This window comes from Carya illinoinensis, chromosome 8, assembly GCF_018687715.1.
Source record: "Carya illinoinensis cultivar Pawnee chromosome 8, C.illinoinensisPawnee_v1, whole genome shotgun sequence".
Taxonomy (NCBI): Eukaryota; Viridiplantae; Streptophyta; class Magnoliopsida; order Fagales; family Juglandaceae; genus Carya; species Carya illinoinensis.
The window spans coordinates 23155477-23175823 of record NC_056759.1 but is presented as its reverse complement, the minus strand read 5'-3'; the positions used below and the strand labels follow the sequence as shown (position 1 = coordinate 23175823).

Below are 20347 nucleotides of genomic sequence, written 5' to 3'. Positions count from 1 at the left end.
AAATACTCTTTGCTTTGAATGATGCCCCAAAGGAAGTCCAAGATATTTCATAGGAAGAGGCAATTTTACAACCCAATAACTCTGCTACAGAGGCTATATTACTTACATCCCCCACCGGAACCAACTCTGACTTCCCCAAGTTCACCTTGAGTCCCAAAATAGCTTCAAAACACAACAAAACTGCCCTTAGAGCTTGAATCTGGCCACTAACAGCATCACAAAAAATGAGAGTATCATCCGCAAAAAGTAAGTGAGAAATGGAACTAACATTACTATTGCTGCCCAATGAAAAACCAGCAAGAAATCCCCCCCTTACGGCAGCCTCCAACATTCGTCTCAATGCCTCCATTACTTTAACAAAAAGGAAAGGGGATAGCGGGTCTCCTTGTCTCAAACCCCACATGATGTTCCATTGACTAAAACTGAAAACCGAGCGTCGAAACACAATGTTTAATCCATTCACACCACCTATCCTTGAAACCACATCTTCTAAGCATATAGAGAAGAAAGTCCCAACACAACTGGTCATAAACCTTTTCTATGTCTAGCTTGTAAAGGACCCCCGGGGATGCCTTCTCTTAATCGGCTATCCAAACACTCGTTTGCTATAAAAACTGAATCCAAAATTTGCCGGCCTCGAACGAAAGCATTTTGAGGTTTGGAAATGAGATTGTCCATCACTAAACTCATACGATTAGCTAATACCTTAGATATGATTTTATAAATCCCACCTACCAAATTAATAGGCTGGAAGTCGTTCAATTCATAAGCACCAACTATCTTCTGAATAAGAGCAATTGAAGTAGCGTTTAGTGACTTCTCAAACTTATGACTAGAATGAAAAGCATGAAAAATCTGCATCACTTCCTCTTTCACTATATCCCAACACTCTTGAAAGAAAGCCATAGAAAAACCATCCCGGCCCGGGGCTTTATCTTTGCACATACCTTTCGCCACAAGATGCACTTCCTCTTCATCAAATGGCCTCTCCAACCAACCTGCTACATCTGAATCCTGCTGGTCAAAAATTAAACCATCAAGTTTGGGGTGCCATTATACTTTTTCAGCAAGGAGATCCTCATAATACTGCACTATATGGTCTTGGATTTGTTTGAGAGAATGTAACACATTTGAGCCGGAATGGAGGACTTCAATAGCGTTGTTGCGCCTATGTGAATTAGCCACCCTATGAAAGAATTTAGTGCATTTATCCCCCTCCTTCAACCAAAGCACCCTTGATTTTTGCCTACAAGATATTTCTTCCATCAACAAAACTTTCTCAATTTCAGTCACCACCTCATTGTTCCTTAACAAAGAATCCTCATTAACTTCCCCTTCCTCCAATGCATGCAACTCATTCCAAATGATATTTTTCTACACTTCCGTATGTCTAAATACTTCTTCATTCCACTTCTTTACATCAGACTTAAGGGCTTTAAGTTAACCCGTCACCATGAAGCTAGGGGTACCGTCAAAAGAATAACCGTCCCACCAAGCCCTTTCCTTCTTCACGAATCCTTCAACTTCCAGCCACATAGTCTCAAATTTGAAGGAATGCCTACCCCTATGAATGCCATCACAATCAAGCAAAACGGGGAAGTGATCGGAACATACACGAGGCAACTTTTTCTAACAAAGATTCGGAAAGTGCATCTCCCAAGAAGAAAAGACTAGAAATCTATTCAGCTGGGAGCCCCCTTGACTATTGGACCAAGTATAGACCCCCCTATCAACGGAAGATCCACAAGATTTAAGTCAAATATCAGCTCTGAAAAGGCTTTCATTGCACCTGTCAACGTAGATGCCCCGCCCTTTCACTACGGAACCGAACAATGTTAAAATCTCCACAAAGAACCCAAGGTAAATCCCATAAGGAATATAGATCTGCCAATTCCTCCCACAAAAAGCTTCTCTCTCTATCCACATTGGGCCCATACACACCTACTAAAGCCCACATCTACCCATCCTCAATGTTTTTAAAAGTTACAGCCATGGAAAGCAACCCGATACAATCCTCAACCATCTCCACTACTCTCTTATTCCAAATCACCAACACACCTCCTGAAGCCCCCGATGAAGCTAAATAACACCACCTGGTCCACCCCACAAAGGAACAACCCTGCAGGCTATCCAGCTCATCGTTATCTCCCTTTGAGTCTGATGTTAAAATGTACGCTAGCTTTGGAGAGATAGTACATAGCGGGATAGGGCTATCCAGCTCATCCTTATCTCCCTTTGCACCGCTAGTCACAATATGTGTAGGATGATCCATTAACTTAGCCTCCTTCAACACTTCAGATGATACCCTAGTACCCCCATCTAGCTCCCCTTCCATTTCCAACGGGCACATCTCCTGATTGACGCACCCCTTTGATAGAGGCTCAACCACCTCTCCTTCCTCTAAAAACTCCTGAGAGAACATTGCTTTTTCAACCTCTCATGCCTCCAAAACCCCCTTTGCCACTTCCGGCACTGAGCCACTACCTGAGTTAAGCTTGAAGAGTCGCTGGTAATAGGCGGTGTGGTCTGTGCAAACACCAACATCCCATATGAGAAAGTGGGCTTGACAATTGTATCCGTGGCTTTCTCCACTGAAACTTCGTGCCCCAGTGGACAGAACCTCTGCGTTGAGGTCGAGGAACTGCCGGTGACCTCTATCGCACCTTTCTGTGCAGATCCCGATGGCTTGGGAGCGTGTATGTTGTTGGGATTACGCCGAGAAATATTGACATGCTCTGTTGAAGGCATTGTCGGCGACGTGACTACCTCTGATGGATCGACAGGCGGAGATGAGGCCGCCTGAGACCTCGTCGGCGATGATGGCTTGGGCCCACTCACCGATGGGCTAGGAATAGCTTGCAGCTTCCTTCTCCAGACGAGGTCGTCTTCTCCAAGCTTAACCCTCCCCATGGGCTGAGGCCTAGCTCCTGGGCTCAAAGCCTTCCCCTTCCCCTTCTCATTTTCTACTTCACTGGGCCCTTTGGGCAAGGCCACTCAAGTCCCCTGCCTTGTTAAGACCGAATCCCAGGTTCAAGCCCAAGCCCAAGCCCCCTCCATCCTGCCTAGAATGCATCGCTTCAGCCACTGGACCTTATTAGACAGCTCTCCTAGCTGCTTTTAATTTTCAGACAGAGTCCAGCAAAAATTCCTCATTCGAGCCAACAGTAGCTTTGCCATCCCCCTCACCACACTGAGCACCTTCCGGAATTGAAGCACTGCTCGACCTAGGCAGACCTGCCATCTCTGCCCTCTTCACTTCTCGAGGCCCCACAAGTCGACCTTGGAGTGCCTCCCTATACAACGGAAGCTGCAGACCGTGTGACGACATTGCTGGTTGAAACTATAACGTGCCACCAACTCGGCCAACTTCTTGCAACGCCACCATCATGTTCCTCCAACCCACTCCATTTCTACCTTCTAGAATAAAGATGAAGGTTCGATGCCCCCCTCCACCATACTCCACCAGAGCCATGTATACATCTTTGGAGTTAGAGCAACGTTGCACAATGTAACCCCTGTCCCCATCCCTGTGAGCAGAGTAGAACCCCTTACCCGTTGCCTTCAAACTCCCTTCCAAAGCATTGGTAAACCACCGAGTTGTCTCCAACCCCTCTCATATTCTTAACAACTTTCCATCCCTTCTTACTCAGGTACACATAATGCCCATCCCTTCTCACCTCCAACAACTTGGACTCAATCACTACACGTTTCATGGAAAGCATTTTCTAGTGACTAGATAAGACCACTGTCAAACACCCATTACCACAATCGGCAACAAAAGAGAGAAGAAGTGTATGGAGAGAAAAAGATATGGAGTTACTATTTGCGGTGGGATTATGTATTTACTCTGCATTTTTGGTTTGGAAAAAAAATTTCTTAGAAAGTTTCAGATGGGCTAGAATGATTTTCTTGTCTCTATTTCTAGTTCTCTGCTTGTTGTTTTCTCTTGCATGCGTCTTGTGTACTTGTGCTACGCCTATTTTCATTTATATTAATAAAATTTATGTTACCTGTCAAAAAAATAAAAAAGAAAGCATGTTATCCCTAAACATTGGAATGGGACTAGGAGTGGAGAATCCATCTCTAGGAGAAAATGTTTTTTTTCCTTTGATAAGTAAGAAAAACTTTGTTGAGACAAGTAAATAGGTATAGCCACACAAGAAGTATACAAATGTGCAAACCTAGTTACAAGTCAGGAACTAGAAAAAGAAACAAGAACATCATGAGCAAAAGAAACATCTAAGGTTGTCCACTAAGCATTCCTTATCTTCAAAACACCGGCCATTCCTCTCAAACCAAATACACCACATAAGACATAAAGGGATCATGCTCCAAACAACAGCAATTTGACAGTATCCTTAAGACCTATCCACAATCGAAAAGATCCACTACCCTTCTAGGCATCACCCACGCCGCTCCAATCCTATTAAAGACCTCATACCATAACATCCTTGTCATCTCACAACGAAGTAACAAATGATCCACCGATTCACCACATTTTTTACACATGTAGCACCAATCCATAACAAGTAGTCCATTCTTCTTAAGATTATCCAGGGTCAGAATTTTCCCAGGGAAGCAGTCCAACCAAAGAAAGTGACCTTTGATGGCACCTTACTCCTCCATATACACTTCCAAGGAAAAGAGTGTACCACATTTTGACCAGACAATGTCTTGTACATAGAGCGAACTGTGAACTTCTAGTTACCGGTATGAATCCAAACCATCTTGTCCACCTCATCGCTGCCAATACTTGTGTCATACAACAAACTAAACAGAACAGAAATTGCATCCATTTCCCAATCATTCACTTCTACAGTAAAATGTACATTTTCATTGAAGGGAACTGCTAGAGTTGTCCAAAACATCCGCCACTGAAGCATCCTGATTATGAGCGAACCGGAAGAGGCCACGAAAAGCAACCTTAAGGGCCCTGCCACCACATCAAGAATCATGCCAAAAACGAACCCTAATCACCAACTGCGAAACTTTCATTTTTGGCGAAATCTCCTCAACCGCTCCTAATATATTTTTTCACACCCCCACACCATGTATACCTCTAACCTTATTAGAACACCAAACCCCAGGCACTCCCGTATTTGGAATCGATCAAAGCCCTCCACAAAATCTCACTTTCCTGATGATACCTCCATAACAACTTCCATCAAAGGGCTTTATTGAAGGTCTAGGAGAAATTGTTGTAACCACATTAACTCACTAGAATGTATGAGCTATTGCTTTGTACCCTGCCTTAGCACTACCTGTAATTGTACAATCTTAAGCATTAATTTGGTTACTTGAAAAAGTAAGAAATAGACAGTGGCGGTACTTATGTTGCTTAATGCAGAATATTTATTTAGGTTGATTATGAAATAGACAGTGGTGGCATTGATGTTACTTTATGAACGATAATTTCTATGTCAATTTTGAATTTACACCTCTTGAGATCGATAAGCTTTATGTTCAGTTTAATGTGATTCAATAAAGTAAATTAATGAATGCTAAAGTCACTATTAAGGTTATGTAATAAAGTAGGAACGTGAAAATGATTCTATGTGTTTTCATCGATTATTGAATTCTTGTAGGGGTGAATTGAGTCATGGATTTTAAAGTTGATGGTTCTGTTTGTTCTGAGGAGGTGGAGATGAAGGATGAGATCATTTGTTTCTATTGAACTCTTAGTTAAGAGTATGCTAACTTGGGTTAGTGTTAGATTTGCACGATATGAGGGGTGATAGTGTAACATCCCGTTTCTCTAGGCTTTTAAAGCTAGAGAAACCGAATGCTACTAAACTTAAAACATTTCACTTTTGCACCGTGCATAACAGATTCCATAACAATTTATAAAGAAAAATCACTAGGTGCACGGCCAATGATGCATTCCGACATTGCAATCCGTCCAAACCTCATGGCACCATCTTCATTGTTGTTATGGCCAGTCCTTTATCCTCATCACACACATGCAGTCATACCTTTTCATTCTCTTTTCTTTCTTTTGATGTTACCTTACCTTGCCTTTCATTCTTTAAAATATATAATCATACTACATAGTATTCAGTCACATTATCATTCATGCATTTCTAAAATCACATGAAACTTCGTTTATCATAAATAGGTTTCATAAAAAGGCTTCCAACAAAGGCTTAATACATAATTCACAAACTGAAATTCTCTAAGGGTCCAAATTCTAGTCCTCTTCTAACTAATCTCAATAAAATAATAATATAATTTATGCATAAAATTTTATCTTAAACGTGTTAATTATCAAAAAAAATAATTTATGCATAATAAAATACCACCAGCCATAGCAAACAATCATGCAATATAATAATCTAAATAATATTATTTATAAATAATACTGGGGGTACTGATAGTTCTTTGATTTGGTACTTAGTGTTTGTGAATTTCTTGATAATAGTTTAAAAATTCATATTCCTGGTGTCATTGGCAAGCTAGACATTGGGTAGGTATATGATCATGTAGTCAGGACTATGTTATTTATTTGGATATCAGCATCTTCATTGACAATTGATGCCATAGTGAATAAACTAAACCTTGAACTTTTTAATTCTTAGCTAGAAATCCATTATACCTATTAGAATGAGGTTGGTGGTGGACTTTAGGTATAGAGGTTCATGGGGAAGGGTGGTATTCCAATGAGGTTAATGGCCATATTTGGTTGGTCTCTTGGAAAAAAAAAATCTGGAGGGGTTGGAAGGAATTATATGAGGTAGGCAAATGGTTCAAGGGTAAGATTCGTGAATTATGCCTTGGACCTGTTGACTTTTGCAGTATTACATGTTAAAGGATGCATCCATGGCACATCATTTAATAACTTCTGATGATTCCCATTGGTGAAGTGCTAATTTGATTGAATCAACGCAAGATTGAGAGGTAGATCTCTTTACTTTCTTTGACCAGATAGGAATATTTAGTGTACTAAGGTTCCTTCAAGAGTAGTATTTTTTGTTTGGGCTGCAGCCTCCGAAAATTCTCATCAAAGACAACAACATAAGCTTGCATGCTATTGTAGTTGATTGGTGCTATGTGTGTAATTAGTGTGGGGAGACCATTGGCAATATTTATTACATTGCGAGATAGCTAACACATTACGGAACGCAATCTTTGGTTTGGATGGGGTTATGCCTCAATGTGTGGTGGATCTCTTTGCATGTAGGAAGATGAAATTTAGTAGCCAGCAAAATGAATTTGCATGGAAAATGATTTCGTCTTACTTAATGTGGTGTATTTGGCAATGAGGGAATAATAATTGTAGTTTGGAACATGGTGAGAAGATGGGGATGGAGTTGAAGGCTTTCTTTTAGATACTCTTTACCATTGGATGGTTGCTCTGACCTGTTTTTCATTTTCTAGTTTTCAGGATTTTTTTGGATATTTTTATTTTGATTTTAGGTTTTCCACTGCCTGTGTATTTGGGTAATGCCTGTTTTGCTTATTAATAAAACCTATGACAACAAACAACAGAACCAAAGCTCCAATATAAAGATGCAAAGAAATTGTGGCTAACGTCTTCCTACAGGATTAGTCAAGGTTATATTTAGCACGTTGTGCTATAATTAATAAACTCCAAGAACTTCTCACTTCAAGTAATGTGGGATCCCATTCACTAAACCTCCATTCACCATCCTTTCATATAGGCAAATTAACTCAATCTGGGATTTTACATCCTAAACTTTTATTTTGTCCCAATGTTATCCCTCCTTATGTGTTTCCAGAGGTATTTCTGAAGAAAACCATTCCTACCAAAGTCAACTCACATCCTAAAAAATTTACATTTTTTCAGTCTTTTGCATGGTGATTTTTTTTTTTTTTTTTGATAGTTAATAAGAGAATTTTATTGTCATGAATTGGCAAAGCTCAAACTTGCTAATTTTTTTGTATGGTGATTTACATGGGTTTTAACTCGTTATGTGATGTACATGGATTTTAACTCATTATGTGACTCTTTGTTTGGGAGGCAGTGTAATATATGTTAAGAGCTTGTTTGCAACATCATCATCTTGATCTTCATCTAACATCTTTGATATAATTAATAGCTGGGATTTCTCATCAAACTGTACTCTGCATCCTCTTTGGTCCAAAGCCACTTCTTTGCTGGAAAATTTTCATGAAGGAATGATATTGAATCTCTCTTGAAAGCATCTCGCTCATGGCCATTGATAAACAGTTTACCTGTATATGTTAGTTCCGTCACCTCAACTCAAGGTGGATTCATAGGCTTGAAGGGCATAATAAAAAGTTTACCATGTAGGTGAGGCTTAAACTAGTACTTACCTTTCAGTGTTTACCTTCTAAGAATGGGTGGGGAGGGATCATGCAAGTTAGTCATTTGAATTAAAGAAAGAGAAAACCCAAGGTGGAGGGGGAGGGGGTGGGGGACCCAAGGGAAAGAAATGTGGCATGTAAGCTCTTAATGGGGTGGGAAAGTGTCTTCACCTATCTGTTTCCAGCATTCTTGTATTGGTCACGTGATCTCAGTGCAGTTAGTCGATCTCTTTTAGTATTCTTATTTTTGAGCTGGCTGTGTGCGATGGTACATGCTTGATATATTAAATCTAAGGCCAAAAGATATAATTGATTCATAGATTTTATCTTGGTTTTATTATGTTCCTGATCATTAAAAATTTTCTACTTTTTTCTCCTTACTGTAGGGTTAGCAATCAGAGGAAAGATATCATTGGTCCTCTTCTTTCTTTTCTTTTTTTTTTTTCCTCTCAAGGTTGGGTTCCCTCTATAGTGATGTGTTGAACTTTATTTCAGTTTGATGCACTATTGATTGAAGTGCACCATTGAGTGATCTAAGTGCCACAGCTTTGCATTGCTGCTGCTGTATGATGACTTTTGTATTGTTTTGTTTTCTTTTCCTTTTGTAATGATCTGTCATATATTGCATTGAACATTCTTCTACATACATTTGTGATTTATGAAAGGTATTTATCCGTATGTCATTTGCTCATAGCTCAAGTTATTGACTATATCTGTAGGGCAGGGGAGTTATTTATCCAACTGAAATTTTGGAGGAAGTTTATTCGCTTTTACTTATTGCTGGGCATGTTGTTGCTGATGAAGGGGAGGGAGAAACGCCCTTGGTAACTGATTAGTCATTCTGTCATATTCTTAGCTTTTCTTTGCCCATAATAAGCCAACATACAATTTTCTGATAACTTTGTCATCCACACAATTTTTTGGTGGCAGTTCATATGTATCGATGAAACTTTGGAATTCTTATGTTTTATTTTATTTGTCATTCATATGATATTTAATGATAATGGACTTTGTATTGAGACTTTACCATTAAAATGCCTTCATTAAGGGAGACAAATTTTAGACGGTGCTCATAGCAAATGAATGTTTGTAAAGTAGAATCAAAACTGGAGTACCAAGCATTTTATGCAAGTTGGACATGGATAAGGCAAATGACCATGTCAATTGGGATTTCCTATTTTGCTTGCTTGGAAGGTGTGGTTTTGGGGAGAAGTGGTGTAGTGGATCAAGCATTGTGTAACCACTGTCTGGTTCTTTATTTTGATAAATGGCACCCTTATTGGTTTCTTCTACAGCTCATGTGTTTTGAGACAAGGGTATTCATTGTCCCATTTTCTCTTTGTGATTATTATGGATACACTTAGTCGGATGTTGGAGGCTTTTGTTGGCAGGGGTTTTCTCTCAGGCTTCTCAATGGGAAGTACTAACAATAGTTTTATCAATGTTTCCATCTTTTTGCAGATGATACATTACTTTTTGTGATATGGACCTGGTATATATATAGTTGATGAAGGCTATTTTGCTTTGTTTTGAAGCTGTCTCTAGCCTAAAAGTGAATTTAGTGAAGTCCAAGATGGTGCCGGTGGGTGAAGCACATAACATTAGAGGCTTGGCAAGTATTTTGGGTTGCAAGGTAGTCTCATTGCCTATGAAATACCTGGGTCTTCCTCTTGGGGCCGCTTTCAAGGCAAAGACTATTTGGGATGGGGTAGTGGAGAAGATTCTCGAATGTTGGCTGGATGGAAAATGATGTCCTCTTCAAAAGGGGGAAGAACCACATTAATCAAGAGCACTCTTTCTTATCTTCCCACATATTTTCAGCCCCTTGCCTAAAGGTGTGGCTAATCGGATTGAGAAGATTTTTTCAAGCTTTCTTGTGGGGAGGAGTTGGAGAGGAGGCTAAGTTCCACTTGATTTGTTAGAACAAGGTCAGTTCCCCGATTTCAAGTGGAGGGTTGGGGGTTTGAAACCTGAGGATCTTTAATAGGGCACATCTTGGGAAATGGTCGTGGCAGTATATGGGAGTTCCCCCCATGCCCCCTGCTGGGTGAAGGGGGGGGGGGGGTAATTATAATGAAGTGAGGGGCACGCATGGTGTTGGTTTTGGTAGGTTTTTGCTCGTCATATTAGTTTTACGATTGGAGAGGGATCTAGGGTCAGATTTTGGCATAGTACTTGGTGTGGTAATACTGCCTTCAAGATCGTGTTTCCTTTCCTTTACAGGATGGCTATTCATCATAAGGCTTTGGTGTTGGATCTTTTGGACTGCTCTAGTGGATCTTCACAATGGAATGTTTACTTTCTTAGGGCCGCTCATGATTGGAAAATTGGAGTTATTTCTAACTTTTTTAGCTTCTTGTCTGCCTTGAATATCAGTAGTACTGAGGACAGGATGCTTTGGATATAGGAAGTTCTCTGTGTGATCTTTGTATAAAGCTTTGCCATTTCAAAAGTATATTCCATTTCCCTTGAAGTGCATTTGGAGAAGTGAGGTGCCTCCCAAAATTGCTTTCTTTGGTTGGAATGCATCTCTTGGAAAAATATTAACTATGGACAACTTGAGAAAGTGTGGACTCATTGTCATCGATTGGCGCTACATGTGTAAGAAGAGTGGTGAATATGTGGATCATCTATTGCTTCACTATGAGGCCGCAAGGCTGTCATAGGCTGAGGTCTTTAACAGGACCGAACTTGTACTGGTGATGCCTTGGAGGGTGGTGGACTTGTTTGCTTATGGAAAGGGCTTCAGGGCAATTCCCAAATTGGTGATGTATGGAGAATGATTCCTTTATATTTCATGTGGTGTATTTGGCTTGAAAGGAATGGCTGGAGCTCTGAAGATAGAGAGCGCTCTCTGGCTGAGCTTAGAATTTTCTGTTTTCATACCTTACTTCTTTGGACTTCTGCCAGTGTGTTCAACGGAGCCAGCTTTCATGACTTTTTTGTGTAACTTTATAGCTCCTAACTTGTAACAGGGTGTTCTTAGTTGTATACGTCCTGTGTACTTGGGTTATGCCTATCTAATTGTTTTAATAAAACTTTATTTTACCCTTGTTTATTTACATATCAAAAGGTAAATAAAACTTATTTTACCTGTAAAAAAAGATTTAATGGCAACTGAGAATATTTGCATGCATTAAATAAAATACTTGTTTATTAGTAATATGTTTTGTGCCATAATCTGCTGAAACATATTTGCTACTCCATGTGCAGGTAGTTGTTATAATAAATAATTGGCAATAGCTCCTATATTTTCACAACATAAAGATTTTTGAGTCGTTGATTTTAATCCTCAATTGTTACCTATAAAAGAAAATTTTAATCCTCAACTGTTTGTGGAACCTTTATATCTAATGCATGTTACAGCCCCACTTATAACAAACTTTCTACTCACCTGAAAGAAATTGTATTTAAGCATTGTTATTTCTTAATATTTTAGTTCAATGTTTCATGTTGCTCGTATGTTGCAAATGTGGGTGCCTATTTCCACCGATACGATTAACTTGAAAGAAATTATATTTATGCCATAGATACGATTCAATTAGAGTCTTTGTAATGGGCCCTGTGGCATTTTTGTCTCTAAAACCAGGCAATCATGTGAGTTCACATTATAATTATTGGTTATGCTGTGTGATATTCAGGTTCCATATGCTATACAAACTTACTTTGCAGACAACATTGAAGCAGACAAGCATCCCGTTATTGTACTTTCTAGGCAAGCTTTTACTTTTTTCCCCCTAACTCTATCACTACAAAGACTCATTTATAACGAATTGATGTGAAATTCAAAGTCAGTCCTGCACAAACTGATACTGGTAGCCTTGCAACTTGTTATTCATGGTACGCCTAATAAAAAATTAATAAAAACTAAAAAAATAAAAATAAAAATAAAAACATTTCTGTATTCAGGATAACAAACAGGAGAGAACAATAAAAGAAGGATCAGCTTTCCGATGTCTCAAGCCATGATTTATGATATGTAGGACCATTCCAATACCTGAAGGAGGTAGCATTTCTTGTAGAACAAGTTACTTTGAAGTTTAGCAGTGCTGTTATTCAACAATGTGTTTTTTGAGGAAGCATGTATGTTTGATGGATAGCTCTAACTATGTTATGTAGAAGCAACTAAGAATTATTTTGTTATTAAGTTGCATTATATATTACCAGATGGCCTATAGAGAATTGTTGTTCATGTCGAAAGATACTAAGGATTGTGTATATATAACCTTTGTCCTTAATAAAATATGGTTATCTGGTGTAATGGTAAAGCTGTGGTCTGCCAAGTCCAATCCTATGGGTTTGAGTTTGAGAGTAGTTACTTCATGCAAAACAAATGCACAAGGGTGGGGCAGTAACCAAGGCTTCCCTCTGGATCACAGTTAGGTAGGGATCATTTTTTAGCCTGTAATTGGACAACGAAGGAATCACCCAAAACCAGAAAGGGACATGATTTGCAAATTGCGTGGCATTGTTCAATGGACAACGTGGATTATATTTTAGATTTTGGCAATTGCACGTACACGACACTTTTCGGAGATATATTTGTTGTAATGTGATAAACAGTAAGCTTTCATTGCAAAAATTTGTCACATAACTCTGTTGTACTGCTTCATAGTGCCTTTACCATGCCCCCAGCAAATTAAAGTGCACCATTTGTTTTTACCAATTATTAGTTGAAAGTTACACTTCTATTATTTTCCTGAATGTGGGCTTATTTTATTGCTTCTCAATTTGCTCTGTTATTTGATGCAGCTCAATTATAAGGTTTGCTGAGAAAAGTTTAGATGCTGAATTGAGAGCATTGGTTTTCAGTCCTCGACTCATGGAGGTAGCATATTATTTTCATTTCCTCTTTGCCTAACCTTACCTTTACCATCCTATGTTCCTCTTTACCCCTTTTAGCATGTCACTGAATATGTGTATCAAGTCCTGATCTGTTCTCATACTTCGCTAGTATAGCTTGCAATAAAAGCATACATTTTCAAGGCTATATTTCGGATGGGGTTATTGAAAAGGTTGACTGGAGACTAGCTGGTTGGAACAGGGTGGATCTGCCTAAGGGTGATAGGATTTCTTTGATCAAGAGTACTCTTGCTAATTTGCCTAAGTATTTCATGTCCTTATTTCCGCTTCTAGCGAGTTTAGCTAACTGCCTAGAAAGGCTATAGAGGGACTTCCTTTGGGGTGGGATAGGAGAAAAGTTTATGTTTCACTTGGTAAGCTTTGCCAAAGTAATTTGATGCATGTCTTATTCTTCAATCTTGAGCCCATATCAAAACTTGAACACCTGCCAGTAAGTTCAAACAAAGATTTCACAAAGTAATTGTTTTAGTCCAGTTGTTTGTTTAATCTAGGAGTAGCTGTGTTGTAATGGGGTGGATTGGGAACATTATTATTGACCAGAAATGTTTTGAGTTTGGGAAGGTTAGTGAGAGGTGGTGGAGATGTATAGAGATCAGTTGTCATGCTGTAAACCATATATCCTTCGACCAAGGATCCCTGGGGTGGTTGGCTGCCATGGTAAAGGAAGGTGTAGCATACGGGAGACTCTCAGAGTTTATCAAGTCACTTAGAAGTGGGTCTCAAGTTCTAGTGATGCAGAGACAGCATAACTCTTATGGGAGATTTTTCTCCTTATCGGAGTTTGGCCAAGGGAAATGTCGTGGTATGATAGTGATACCGGAAGGAAAGAAGGGGGTGGGGTGGAGGAACCTTGAGGAGATGCTGCAGGAACTATCAGAAACATACTCTGGTTCGGGAGGGCAAAACAGGGGTAGTCGCCCATTGCAGCTTCCTTCAGCGTCGTAGGGGCACCATCCCCTTTCGTAAAGTGAAGCCATGTCTCGAGCGCCAAAAAATGCAAAGGGAGCAGTTGAGATTTCTTCTCTAGTGAAGAGTCAATGTCGTGTAGGGGATGGCGGGGGGGTGTCGGGGTTGAATATGGAAACTTTGGTTCACGCTTTGGCTGAAATGGAGAAGCAAGTGGGATTTTTGCAGGAGTCTATGGCCTTATTGAAACGCAGCGTTGAGGAGGGGGGGAAGTTGGGTCTGGGCCAGGTAGAGGGAAGGCCCACGCAAGTTGGGTTTCTGGATAAAGGTAAAGAACTGGAAAAAAGGGGGGATGGGGAATTGTCTCATGGGCTTCAGAAAGGAAAGGGGAAGTTTGTCCCCGACGGGTTGGGCCCGTCCAAAAGCCCACGCAAGACCTGAATGGCAATAGGAGGCCGAATCCAAGATTCGGTTCTGGAGTTTTCGAAGGAGCCCGATAAGCACCCTTTGGGCCCGAGTCTTGGACCGAGTCCTGGACAGAAAGGGGCGATGGGGGGAGGCGAGGCATCAGGTGGTGGTCCGAGGGTGGCGCTGCCTATGGAGGAGGAGACGGTGAGGGAGCAGTTTCTCGGTCAATCCATGGAGAATCCTAGGTTGCAGAAGTGTCTGAATCTTGGGTTAGGCCAGCCACAAAAAGGGCCGATGGAGGCTTGCGATGTATCAGGGGCAAGTCTAAGTACGGAAGCAGGGGAAATCATAGAGGGGGAAGAATTGACACTGAGCGTAATCGACTAGCAAGGGGAGGGAATTGTGTCGCCAGGGGAACTCTCGGGGGGGATGACACAGAACATCTCAATGCTGTCTGACTTAGTGTAGGCTAATTTAAGATCATGGAGGGAAGTGTGTACGCTTGGAGAGGAACCTGAGGAAGCCGATGTGAATTCCTTAGTTGTGGTGGCTAATGAGGTTTCGACAGAACAAGAGAAGCTAGAGGGGGAGGGAAATCTGGTGCTGTTTGAATCGTGTGATAGCGCAACAGAGGGGGAGGAAGATGTTGATGCAGATCCAACCCCTATCAGTATAGTAACTCCTAGTATATCATCTGAATGGCTTTTGAAAAAGATTGAGGATCTTCAGAGTTGTTTGGGAATTTCATGTGTGGGTTATGAAGAATAGTTCAAAGCCTTGATTATAGCCATAGAGGCAGGTCAGCATGGTGCTGGGTCTAAAAGAGAGAGGGAGCTGAGGAGACTGACCTGATCCATTAACTATGATAGCAAGGAGGGGAGTGCAAGCTGTAGAAGAAACAAAGGGAGGGTTGGATCAGTTGATAAATGAAGCCCAAAATTATAAGCTGGAATGTTAGGGGACTTAACGAGATTAATAAACGTCTCCGTGTAAGAGCTTTATTAAGATAGTGGAAGGGGGACATAATTTGTCTACAGGAAACAAAGTTGAAGCAGATTAATAGAAGAATTATTAGAAGCATTTCGACTTGTATTTATGTAGGTTGGAACTTCTTACCGTCGAATGGGGCTTCCGGAGGGATCTTGGTTATGTGAGATAAGAGGGTGGTGGAGATTACAGAAGAGTTTGTGGGAGAACACTCGGTGGGGTGTCTCTTAAAAAATATAGATGATGGTTTCCTGTGGGCTTTTGCTGGGGTATATGGTCCTAATGTCGATAGCGAAAGGCGGTTGCTTTGGGAGGAGCTAGCGGGGTTATTCTCATGGTGGGAAGCTCCATGGTGTATTAGAGGGGATTTTAATGTGACAAGATTCTCTAGTGAGAGATCGCTGGGGGGGGGGGGGGGGGGTCGACAAAATCAAGCCATGGTGGATTTCTCAGATTTCATGTCCAAGATGGGACTTATGGATATACAGCTAATGGGAGGGGAATTTACTTGGTCCAACAACCATGCGTGGTCAAGGTTGGACATATTTATACTTTCCCCTTCATGGGAATCACAATACCCCAACTTAAGTCAGAAAAGATTCCCGAGGATATGTTCGGATCATTTTCCCATAATGCTAGACGGTGGTGGTATACAAGGGGGTAGAAGGCCTTGTAAGTTTGAGAATATGTGGCTAAAAGTAGAGGGGTTTGTGGATTTGATTAGGCAATGGTGGAGTTCATATTCCTTTGATGGCAATCCGAGCAAGATATTGGCAGAAAAGCTGAAAGCCTTGAAGAAGGATTTGAAGATATGGAATGAACAGGTATTTGGTGATGTAACCTCTCAGAAAAAGAATTTGTTTCAAGAGTTACAAACCTTGGAGGGTGTAGGGGAGGGGAATCACCGTAAAGTTCAAGTAATTGCTGAATTAGAAAGATTGACTTTAATGGAGGAAATATCGTGGAGGCAAAAGTCAAGGGCTTTGTGGCTAAGGGAGAGGGATAAGTGTACACAATGTTTTCACCGAGTGGCTAAGGCACATAGGAGATTCAATGCCGTTGAGTCCATGAACATTAATGGTGAAAATATTTCAGACCAAGAGGTAATAAAGGAACATGTGGTTGGTCATTTTCAACACTTGCTATCAGAACCGCATGAATGGAGGCCAACTTTAGATGACTTAGCTTTTGAGGCCATAGATCAAACTAGTAGAGCTTGGTTGGAGAGACCGTTTGAAGAGGAAGAGGTACACCAAGTAATTAAGAAAATGAACAAAGATAAAGCACCCGGTCCAGATGGTTTCACTATGGCTTTTTTTTCAATTTTGTTGGGAGGTGGTGAGAGAAGAAGTAATGCTGGTTTTCCATGAATTTTTTATGTATGGCAAATTTGAAAAAAGCTTGAATGCAACTTTTATTGCTCTACTCCCTAAAAAGGATGGGGCAATGGAGGTCCCTGATTTCAGACCAATTAGTCTTGGGGGCAGTGTGTATAAGATGTTCTCAAAGGTTTTTGCCCATAGGATGAGTACGGTCATGGAAAAGATCATTTCTAAATCTCAAAACGCCGTTGTGAAGGGGAGGCAAATTCTAGACTCGGTTCTTATAGCAAATAAATGTCTGGACAGCAGAATCAGGTCTGGAATCCCAGTTATTTTGTGCAAACTTGATATGGAGAAGGCGTACGACCATGTGAATTGGGAATTTTATCTAGGCTAGCTGGGTGGAAAAAGGTATACCTATCAAAAGGGGGTGGATTACTTTGATCAAAAGTACTCTATCTAACCTCCCTACATACTACCTATCTTTATTTCCACTTCCTGTTAGCATTGCACAGAGACTGGAGAAACTTCAGCGAGATTTCGTATGGGATGGGATAGGAGACGAGTTTAAGTTTCATTCGGTGGGATGGGATAAGATATGTACTCCGTTGAGAGATGGTGGGTTGGGGGTTCAGGATATAAGGGCTTTTAATGTGGCACTATTGGGTAAATGGTTGTGGTGGTATAATTTTGAGAGGGAAGCGTTATGGAAAGGAGTGATTGACATAAAGTATGGCAGCGAATGTGGGGGTTGGTGTTCAAAAGAGGGAAGTGAGACTTATGGAGTGGGGCTATGGAAGTATATAAGGAAGGGGTGGGGTTCCTTCCATTGTAATACCCGACTGTGTTTGGGGGATGGTAGTAGGATCAGATTTTGGATGGATATGTGGGTGGGGGATATGGTTCTAAAAGATGCCTATCCCACAATCTTTGCGATTGCACGGGAAAAAGTAGCTATGGTGGCTGATTTGAGGGTAATCAATCAGGACACACAGGAGTGGAACATCAGTCTTATCAGGGATGCAAACGATTGGGAAGTAAATGACTTGATGTAATTTATGAATCTACGGTATAGTGTGCCCATTGCTGCCATAACTGAAGATGTGATGGTATGGAGTCCTAATAGAAAGGGGAAATTCTTGGTACGTTTCTTTTACGAAGCCAATACCATGCAACAAAGGCCCAAGTTTCCGTGGAAGAATATTTGGAGAAGTAAAGCACCCACCAAGGTTGCATTCTTTGTATGGACAGCAGCACTAGGGAAGATTTTGACCACTGACAATCTTAGAAGACGTGGCCACACAATTGTGGACTGGTGCTATTTGTGTAGAAACAATGGTGAGACAGTGGACCACATACTCCTACATTGTAAGTACGCAACTGAGATATGGAACTACTTCTTCAATAGAATGGGAATAGCATGGGTAATGCCAGGTCGGGTGGTGGAGCTTTATAGCAAGCTGGAGAGGAATCACTGGGACTCCGCAAATTGCAGCTTTGTGGAGGATGGCTCCAATTTGTATTTGTTGGTGTATCTGGAGTGAAAGAAAAGAGAGACTTTTCGAGGATCATGAACGTTCCTCGGAAGAGTTTCGAAGTTTCTTCTGGAAGATTTTATTTCTGTGGGCCATTGCATTAGATTTTAATGGCCTAAGCTTCCATGATTTTCTTGTTTTTGTTTCTAGTTCTTAAATAGGTGTATGCTCATGTATACCTCCAATGTACCTGGGCTATGCCCATCTTTATTTTAATAAAGCTTACTTATTACCTAAAAAAAAAAAAAAAAAAAAGCTTTGCCAAAGTATTCTCTGACTCCTGAGGGTGAGTTAGGAGTTTAGAACTTGTGTTCTTGAATCCTTTTTGTAAAGTGGCTTTAGCACTACTAGAATGAGAGAGAGGCCGTGGGGAATGGTTGTAAATGCTAAGTATGGATGTTTGTGGACTCTATGGTATTCTAATGAGATCCAAGGACCTTATGGTCTGCGATTATGGAAAAACATCAGCTAACGAGGTGTGAAGTTTTCTGAACATACTAAATTCGTCGTGGTGGTGAAAGGACCAGTTCCTGGTGTGGTTGGTGGTAGGGTAGTAGGCCTCTCAAAAAGCTCGATCAAAGGTGTACAACATGGGTGCTAAAGTTGCTTTGATGACCCTTGGAGACAACTAGTGTACTTTCTCAGTGGAATGATAGCTTTATCAAAGTGGCTCGTGATTTGAAGGTTGAGACGTTGATGCCTTTACTGTATTTTTTTATTCTGTTGGTACTCCACTAGTTTCAAAATAAGAGGGGGACGGACAACAAGCTGCTTTGGGCCCCACCCGAGAAAGGGAGGTTCAATATCTGTTTTTTGTATAATGTTCTTATTTGTTATTACTTATCCTCATAATAACAACCCCTTTCCTTGAAGGAGAATATGGTGAGCAAAGTAAGGTTACCTCCAAGAGTTGTGTTTCTTTCCTGTACCAAGATCTTTAGGGAAGATTCTTACCATGGACAATCTTGAGGAAAAGACATATTGGTGTGATTGAGTGGTAACATGTGCAAAGAGTGGGGAGTTTGTGGAGCATAATTTCTATGTTGGCAAGTGGATGGTTTGGCTTGGGTCATGCCAATGAGCATATTAGTCCTTTTTCACTCATGGAGAGGTGATAGCCTCACTCACGCTTAGGTATTTAAGGTCGTGTTGGACGGATGAATTAAGGGTTACCTAGGGGCAACACCAAGATCCGAATTGGTTATCAAGACTAACTCGGGCTAGCACTCAATTCTCGGCAACAAGTGTTTAAACTTTTATTGAAAAATAACATAATAAAAATACAATGCAAAACCGAAATAAATAGAGTTAGGGTTTGGCTAGCTCTTCCCCAATCTAGATCTCAATCCAAAATAATTCAAACTCCTAAATTTAAGGGAAACAATCCCTAGAATTAATGAAATAAATCTACTAATTAATAAATTGGTAAAATCCTTAATTTTTAAAAGCAAAAACTTGGTCACTTCCTCCAATCCGCCTCATCCCTAAAATTAAGGGATTTGCTTCATCCCTTACAATCAAGGGATTTGCCTAATCCCCTACAATCCGGAAATTGCTCCTTGCCCTTCCTCCCCTAAATCTTTCTCCTCCTCTGGCTCCATCTCAATAAGAAAAATCTGCTTCACCTTGCATTTGTGGCCCATTGTGAACCTCTCATTGCAATTGAAACAAAGTCCCTTCTCTCTTCATCATTGTATCTCTTCCCATGATAGTCTCTTCACGCCCACGGGTAGTGGTTTGACTCTGTTTGATGCACCTCCACTAGGGCCTCCCGGTGAAAAGTCTTTACTAAAAGTTTTGTTTGCACCAAACTTGGAAATCATTGGGGGTTGTTTCCTTACCTCAAAGTGGCTATTCTTCCTCAAATCTTGGAGTTGATCCTTCTTAATCTGTGCAACCTCTAAGGCTTGCATCAAGGTTTTCGGCTTCTTAAGCTTTACCTCCACCGCCAGATCACTCTTCAAGCCTTCCACGAAAGTCCCAATGAGGGCTTTTTCCAACCACCCGTGTACCCTTGTAGACAAGTATTCAAATTCCTTT

The 20347-nt window shown here is 40.7% G+C and overlaps 1 protein-coding gene across 15 annotated transcripts in view; it reads left to right on the top strand.

Annotated features, from left to right (window-relative positions):
- Positions 1-20347, top strand: part of LOC122274215 (exportin-4) — a 64055-nt gene that overhangs the window by 30366 nt on the left and 13342 nt on the right. For 10 of the 15 annotated variants that reach the window (XR_006228244.1, XR_006228246.1, XR_006228245.1 and 7 more), the window contains 3 exons: positions 9006-9110; positions 11928-12001; positions 13039-13114. Coding sequence is in view for 8 of the 15 variants with exons in the window: in XM_043083223.1 (XP_042939157.1) it covers positions 9006-9110; positions 11928-12001; positions 13039-13114 (255 nt within the window). In the remaining 7 variants the exon portion in view is untranslated. Of the gene's footprint in view, positions 1-8672; positions 8741-9005; positions 9111-9747; positions 11349-11927; positions 12002-12195; positions 12293-13038; positions 13115-20347 lie in introns of those variants that run through there. The other 5 variants (XR_006228247.1, XR_006228248.1, XR_006228249.1 and 2 more) reach the window with 5 other exon arrangements.